General features: G+C 37.1%; 1 protein-coding gene across 5 annotated transcripts; it reads left to right on the top strand.

The window, feature by feature from the left end:
• Nucleotides 1–343: 343 nt before the first annotated feature.
• Nucleotides 344–8,481, top strand: LOC132165851 (diacylglycerol kinase 2). 5 transcript variants are annotated; one of them, XM_059576536.1, is made up of 9 exons: nucleotides 350–570; nucleotides 933–2,153; nucleotides 2,969–3,344; nucleotides 3,420–3,496; nucleotides 6,335–6,454; nucleotides 6,527–6,691; nucleotides 7,795–7,932; nucleotides 8,167–8,340; nucleotides 8,455–8,481. In XM_059576536.1, the coding sequence occupies exons 2-8, from the start codon at nucleotides 1,029–1,031 to the stop codon at nucleotides 8,314–8,316; spliced, it is 2,151 nt and encodes a 716-aa protein (XP_059432519.1). In that variant the 5' UTR covers nucleotides 350–570; nucleotides 933–1,028; the 3' UTR covers nucleotides 8,317–8,340; nucleotides 8,455–8,481. The 5 variants fall into 5 exon arrangements, with proteins under 5 accessions (XP_059432521.1, XP_059432519.1, XP_059432520.1 ...); XM_059576537.1 differs by having other exon boundaries at nucleotides 350–556; nucleotides 8,167–8,465; XM_059576535.1 differs by having other exon boundaries at nucleotides 8,167–8,465.

Raw genomic sequence — 8,481 nt, 5'->3', positions numbered from 1 at the left:
TAACAAAACGACGTCGTTTTGAAGTTTCCATCCAAATTGACGGTTTTGACTAACGGACTGGCCAAAATGCAATAGTTTAGAAGTTTGGGAGGGCTACTTTATCACTTTTGGAACATTAAGGAGCTAAATGGAAAACGACTAATAATTTAGGGGGCTTTTTTATATTTTTTTCTATTTTTAAAAAAGATTCAGATTCAAGATTCAGAATCTGGACACGAAAGGGTCGACATAGCTCACATAGCCACACGGAGACACGGATTTGGACCCCACGTTCGTTGGGGCGCACGGCCGTTCCCAGAAGGCAAGCCGCGTTCGTTGCGCAAAAAAAGTCCCGCCCTTTTCCCTCTTCATTCTTTTTTTTTTTTTGGTCTTCTTTATTCTTTATATATATTTTTAACATTCACCGCGGACTGGTATATCGAAGCAGCAGGAGGCTCTTTCTCTCTCTCTCTCTCTCTTCGCATCTGAGGATTTTCTTCCATTCAAGCTACTTTTTCAAAGGGCGAAAATCCTCTCTCCCAAACACGAACACAAGCGCACGCATTCTGGATTCTAGGTATTCTTCTCGAGGTATTCGTTCTTGATTGATTCATTCTATTCATTTTCCATTTCTATAGATATAGTTTTATATTGTTTAATTTTTCAGATCTGAATTTCCAGGGATCAGATAATTTTTTACGCAGAATTTGATTCCTGTGATGTAATTCATCTGCTATTGCCTCATATGTGAATGTTTGGTTTAATTCCTTGCGAAGCTTGTATTGAACTTTCGTGCTTGATTTTGATATAGCTACTTTTGGCTTACTTTATTCAATTATCTTTTCTGAATTTTGATTTTATGGTATAGAAAACTCGTATTTGATGTGCTTTCTCTTTATATGTGTTGATGTATGTTTTTTTTTCTCATGAATTGTGTGTTTTCATATGATCAGCTTTTGTATGCATAATCTGCTTGGAGCTGGATACCATCAAATCTGTCAGCTGTGAGACAAAACTGAAATTGACGGTTGAAATTTAGGCTCCCTCTCATGGTTTATTTGGGCAATTCGCTTGTACGGTTGCTGACCAGCTCCGATGCCTACTATCCATTTGTTTTTGGATGTCTTGCCATTGGATCATTTGGGCTTCTGGCTGTCATATATACGTTTCTTAGGTGGAAAAAAAGGACGTCTCTAAAATGGGTTAAAGCTGCGGCGACAGCAAAGAAAGAAGTTTGGAATAATCTAAAATTGCCCCTATCACATCATATGTGGATCGAAGATTTTGCTTATTGTGAAGAGCCATCCATGTGCAGTGTTTGCTTGACTTCCTTGGTGTCTCCTCAAAATTTAGGTACAAAAGCTTCATCACTTACTCCTGTCCATCGTTGCTCTGTCTGTGGTGTAGCAGCTCATTTTAATTGTTCTCAGTTTGCAGTAAAGGATTGTAAGTGTTTGGCACAAGCCGGTCTTAACCATGTTCGACACCACTGGTCAGAAAAATGGGTTAATATGGATGATAACCCTGATGTATTTGCTTTCTGTTTTTACTGTGATGAACCATGTGGTGTTCCTTTTCTTGATGCATCTCCTACATGGCATTGCCTATGGTGTCAGCGCCTCATTCATGTCAAATGTCATGCCAAAATGGAGAAAGAATCTGGTGATGTTTGTGATCTGGGTCCTCTTAAAAGGACTATTCTTTCTCCACTCTGCGTTAAAGAAGTTGATGAAGCAAACAGTGGAGTTGGAATGCTAACTTCTATCACAAAGGAAATTATATCTTCTTCTGTTTATGGTCAGATTAAAAGAAGGAACCACCGCAGCAGCCGTGGAAGCAGTCGTTCTATTAATGGTAAGTTGCAAGATGCTTCAGTGACTGATACAGCTGTGGATTATGCGCTTAATGGCCTTGCTGATTTGAAGAGGCCCAGTGTTGATTTGAATATTGATTACAAAAAGAAGGATGGCAAACCACTCAGTGTAAAGGGGATCCATAATGGGTTAAGACAAAGAAAAAATGGAACTGCCACGTATTGTCAAATTAAGAAACTTGCACTGGTTGATTTGCCGCAAGATGCCAGACCTGTTTTGGTATTTATAAATGCCAGGAGTGGAGGTCAAGATGGGCCTACTCTTCGGTGGAGACTGAACATGCTATTAAACCCTGTGCAGGTGATTTTTGAGCTCTTTAGTACCTATCAATCTTATTACGGTTTATGTGAAACAATGACTTTTGTTGAAAATACCTAGGCCTGGCTGGATTATGTACTTCCTAATTGCTGTTGCACATTACATATATTATCGCAAATTGGCTCTTTCTGCTTGTTGAAGACCCATTTTGGGTCCACAACTCCCCTGTTTGCTCTCCAATAATTACAACACGAACAGAACACAAATAAGCGAAGTTCAAAATTCTTTATTCTTTACCCTGCATATGCTTAAATGCAGTTTAATTCTTGCTACAATGCTATGCGAGGATGGCTAGTGGGTTCCCAGAAATAACTCGATCGATTTTCTCAATATTTGGTAAACTGTTTTGTCTGCATGTAAATTATTCTTGGGCTCCACTGACTTATTTTTGGATTAAAGTTGTTAACTAAAATAAATAATTTGGTCCTCTCACTACTTCCTCCTACTCATCTCATCTTGTTCATGCTAACTGTTTCATTGGACAATTTATTGGCACCTAGAAGCCTCTGTTAGGGTATAAATATAGCCATATCATTCTATGATTTGTAGTGGGTGTACTAAATGAATCTATTACCATAAAAATGGTCTGAAAAACTTCTTTTTTTTTTTTCTTCTTACTCACCAATTTTAATATTGAGTTACTTCCTCAGATAAGGAGACCTATAAGAAAACAATAGCCTAAAAATATAGAAATTGTTACTAATCTACTATCTTCTCTCTGTGTCTCTCTCTCTCTCTCTCTCTCTCTCATGCTGATGTGATTGGGATATTTGGCTGAGTTTTGTTCCCATTTGCAGATTTTTGAATTGACTGCTTCTCAGGGCCCTGAGGTGGGTTTGGATTTGTTCAGTAAAGTACAATACTTTAAGGTTTTGGTCTGTGGTGGAGATGGCACCGTTTCATGGGTCCTTGATGCAATCGAGAAGCACAATTTTGAATCACCTCCACCTGTTGCTATCCTTCCACTCGGTACAGGAAATGATTTGTCAAGGGTACTGCAGTGGGGAAGAGGTTTTTCTACAGTTGATGGACAAGGTGGCTTGACCACACTTTTGCAGAACATTAATCATGCTGCAGTTACAATGGTAGATCGCTGGAAAGTAAATATTAGAGAAGAAAATCCAGAACGCAAAGTTAATAAAGTGCAATCCAAGTTCATGATGAACTATTTAGGTATTTCTCTGAAGTTTCTATTTTTAATTCTTGTTTCTTGGACCTATCTGATCTTTGCTATTTTTGGTTTTCTAGGTATTGGATGTGATGCAAAGGTTGCTTATGAAGTTCATGTTACTCGGGAGATAAATCCAGAAAAGTTCTGTAGTCAGGTAGCTATAGTTCTTTTTGTTCATCCTATTTATGATAAAATATTTAACTTATTGAATTTTCTGCTTATTTGACCTACACTTTTTAAAGATCAGGTGTGGTTTTTCAAAGTATCTATACATAACATGCTTTATCGCTATAAGATATCTCTAGTTAATGTATTCTTCTTGGACTAGGACGTTAGTGTGGCTAGTGTGTCTTGCCTATTGAACTTGTTTTTTACTCATCTTGGCTGCCACTAGGAATGACTTGACAACAAGTGTGACATGTATCAATTGCAATACGAGTTTGACTTTTCGAGAATCTTAACCTGTTATTTTATTTTTATTTTTATAAGTAAATTAATCCCATTAGAAAGCGCAGAGAGGCACAACCTAAGTATATAGAAAGTATACGAGAGGGATCCCCAAGTAGGGGGAAAAAGAAGAGAAGTCCAATAGTTCAGTAAAACAAAAAAGTGAGGACTATTAAACACTGCTATCCAAGCATAAAGAGATTTGAACATAACCGTTTTAGCTCTGCCACTGCAATCTTGCAATCTTCAAAGCTCCTCACGTTCTGCTCTCTCCAAATCCAACAAATTAAGCACAGATGGGCCATCCTTCAAGCTTCTAAAATGTTACTACTTCCCGACTAACCTGTCCATTTAGCCAACAACTCTATCACCCATTTAGGCATGACCCACCCTATACAAAAAAGACGGAAGGTCGAAATCCATAATTCTCTCGCCACTTCAATGTAGAAGAAGATGATCTATGGCCTCTCCACTCTTCTTGTACATACAACACCAATACATCACTATGACGTTCCTCTTCCTCAAGTTATCCAAAATTAAGATCTCCCCTAACACAGTCGTCAACACAAAGAACATCGCTCTCAAAGAAGCCTTATATTCCCAAATGCTTTTATCAGGAAATTGGGAGCCAGCGGGAGTGCAAAGCACATGATAAGAATATATTACTTCAAACGTCTGCGTTTTGGCGGGGATCCAACTTGAGAGTACAAAAGGTCAAAGAACAAAGTGACAAAGTCAGTTTCCCAATCATGCATTAGTATGGTAAATGATATATTCCACTGAAGCTTGCTGTTAGAAAATTGCACATGATCCCAAGCCTCCTTATTGCGAGCAATACTAAACAATTCCGGAAAAGTTGCCTTCAAAGGATGATCCCCACACTACAAATCATGTCAAAACCTAATCTTAGACCCATCTCCCAGCTCTTATCTGATAAAACTAGAAAAAAAATCCCTACCCCCTTTTAATGTTTTTCCACACCCCACTTCGAAGGGCCCAACTACCTCATTGGAATACCAACCTCCCCTCATGCTATTACATTTGGTTTCCACCACCAATCTTCATAAAGCCTCCTTCTCCGTAGCATAATGCCATAACCATTTCCCCAAAAGAGCTCAATTAAACTAAATCAGATTTCCAACCCCCAAAGCATTGGCGTATGTCGGGGAGCAAATCTTCTACCAATTGACTAAATGGACCTTGAACTCGTCACCAACTCTACCCCACAAAAAAATCCCTATGAAATTTCTCAATCCTATTAGCAACACCTACAAGGATGCAGAAAAGGACAAATAATAAATAAGCAGATTGGAGAGAGTGATTTTAATCAGTGTCAACCTGAACCAACTACCCTTGATTAAATGATTAAATTTACCATTCCTATTAGCTTCAAATTTTAGAATAAGTATGGATTTATGGTATCAGAGCCAAAGGTCCTGAGTTTGAACCTTGTCTGTCATTCAACCCAATTTCAATTAAATATTTCACGTGTTAGGCTTCGTCTATTAAAAAGGAATTTGAGCCCACACGTGATAGATAGTGTTAAAGTATTAATTAAATAATTAAATTTACCATTTCTATTAGCTTAAACTTTTAGGATAAGTGGAGGTTCAACACTAACCAACCAAATGACCCATTTTTTCAACAATACATCCCATAGTGGTTTAGCCTTATACGAAGCTCCCAAAGGAAGCCCAAATACTTCATTAGCAAAGAGGCCACCCTACAACCAAGGGTATGAGTCAAACCTATAGTACATCATTCACATCGCTAACGTAACTCTTATTTAGAAAAATTAATCTTTAACCCCGAAATCACTTCAAAACTTAAGAGACAGAGCAAATGACAAAGATGGTTGTGATTTGCCTCATAAAATATGTTAGTATCATTAGCAAACAAAGGATAAGACACTAGAAACTCATCATTATTCCTTGACCCTACCGAAAAACCTAATAAGAGCCTCCCATTTACTATGGTAGACATCTTCTTACTCAAAGCGTCCATGACAACCACCACAAACAATAGAGGAGATAAATGGTCCTTTTGTCTCAAGCCACGTGAACTACAAAAGAAACGAGAAGGAGATCCATTAATAGGAATGAAGAAATGCATCATAGAAATACAGTGAGCTATTCAAGCTCTTCATTTCTCCCTAAAGCCACATCTCTTCAACAAATACACTAAGAATTCCTAGTTAACATTCTTTTTGATAAGTAATATTGTATATATCAAAAAGCGTAGAGGGGCGCAATCTTAGGACACAAGAAGTATACAAGAGGATGCCTAATTCCCAATTAACATGATCATAGGCCTTCTCTAGGTCCAATTTACAGAGCAAACCAAGAATCTCTGATCTAATTCGTCTCTCTAGACATTCATTAGCTACCAAAACTGAACTGGTTTCGAATAATCTTTTATTATTTTTGTTTTTTCTTGTTGGGAGAATGTAAATGGTAATATAACTATAGTATTTCATAGAGAGGTTTGTTATCTTTAATATGCTTTGTATGGATTTGGCATTTGCTGACTAATATTTTACAAACAGTTTGTTAATAAATTGCGATATGCCAAAGAGGGTGCCAGGGATATAATGGATAGAACTTGTGCTGATTTACCATGGCGAGTTTGCCTTGAAGTCGATGGGAAAGACATTGACATTCCAAAGGTACACTACTACCAAATTCAATTTTTTTCTTCTGTTGTAATTGCAGCCTTTCTAATCCTTTCCCCACCCCAGGATTCTGAGGGTTTAATTGTGCTCAACATTGGCAGCTATATGGGTGGAGTAGATCTTTGGCAAAATGACTATGAGCATGATGATGATTTTACTGTGCAGTCCATGCATGATAAATTGCTTGAGGTTGTATGTGTTTGTGGAGCATGGCACCTTGGCAAACTTCAGGTCTGAGATTCTTCTTATATTGTGTGCTTCTCAAAATAAGCATGTTCTGTTTATTACAGAGTCTATATGTGCTTTGCTATTTGTTTGTTTGTTTATAACCACTGATGCAATATTAAACATTCTTCTTCATCTGAACTGTGCTAGTATATGTACTTGAATGTCCTCCCAAAATAGTAAAGCACATACATATTTTCTAGTATATGTGCTCTACTATTTAGTTGAATGTCCCTTCTCTCTCACACACACACACACACCCCCACACGGCAAGCACTTTCTAAAAGGTTTTGACAATTTTAAGCAAGCACATTGCTCTTATGCCAAATAATAACACCGACTTTTGCCTTTTTGCTTTTGAGAGCTCTAGTTAAGATGTCCCATATAAACAACTCGAAAGTTGGTTCAATTGGATCTGATCAATAGAGTTCTGGCATCTTCCTCCACTGATCCATTGCTATAAAAGTTGAGTTTAAACTTGCATTTCAGTGATTTGCTTTTTCCAACTCGAACAATTAATGCCATACAATAAGAAATTGTGCATGTTGAACCATTTTCTTTTTTTTTTTTTCTTTTTCTTTTTCAGAATGTTATTGTAGTTTTTAAAATGCCAAACTTGGAACGCATCGCGTTTATATTTACTAGATCTTTGATCATAAGGCACGATCAAAAGAGGATGTTTATACACGCGCATGATTAACAATATATATATACATGCATCTTCTAATAAATAACCATGCTTTACAAAAATGCATGGTACCTGGACAATCACCCCTTGTGTTGTTGAATCGCCAACTCCTGTAGCAAGAGAAAAATTAGAAGATTTATTTTTTTCTTTTTTTGCATGTATATGTTTTTTTATTTATTTATTTATTATTATTATTATTTTTTTTTTTTAATTTTTGCCTACCCAAATAAAGAGTATAGTCTTACTCCACCCACCCACCCATTTTTTTTTTTTTTTTTTTTTTTTTTTTTTTGTTTCTTACTTATCAGAAAAGAGAGATATATTTTGCCTTTATATACAGACAGGATATGGGAATTCATTGCTGAAAATATTTCTGGAAATGGGAATTCAAGCATAAAAGAATAATTCTGTATGACTACAGGTTGGACTTTCCCAAGCTAGAAGACTAGCTCAAGGGACAGTCATAAGAATACATTCTTCCAGTCCTTTCCCAGTTCAAATAGATGGGGAGCCATTCATGAAGCAACCTGGAAGCATAGAAATATCACACCATGGGCAGGTATATTATTATGCTTTTTTATTTTTTATTTTTGATGCACACCTTCTTATGGTTTGCATTGGTATAATTTATGTGCTATTATAGTTAATATACCTTTTGATTTGGGGGGTTGGAATGTATCAGTCTCTTAATAATACTACCAATAAAACTTGGTCTCTAGTTTATTTCTGAGCTTTCCCCAAGTATTTCAACTTGAATTGAAGTGTTTTTGGTAACTTGATAACGTATTCTCAGGTGTTCATGTTACGGAGGGCTTCTGAGGAGCCCAGAGGGCATGCAGCTGCAATCATGGCAGACGTGTTAGTGGATGCTGAGTGCAGAGGCATTATCAATGCATCTCAGAAGAAAGTACTTCTCCAGCAGATGGCCCTCCTTCTCACTTGATCTTTTTCTCCTAGTCTGGCTGACGTGAGTCCCTCGTTCTTCCCTTTTTTTTTTTTTTTTTGGTTGTTGAGGCAGAATAGGTTTTTCTTACACTAATTTTTTTTTTTGTTGTTGCAAAATTACTCCTTTTTGTGCCAGTACTTGTATACTCAAGCAGGAGAGAGA

The sequence above is a fragment of the Corylus avellana genome, chromosome ca11, assembly GCF_901000735.1.
Source record: "Corylus avellana chromosome ca11, CavTom2PMs-1.0".
NCBI lineage: Eukaryota > Viridiplantae > Streptophyta > Magnoliopsida > Fagales > Betulaceae > Corylus > Corylus avellana.
The sequence above is the reverse complement of the archived record's forward strand: the minus strand, read 5'-3'. Positions and strand labels throughout refer to the sequence as shown.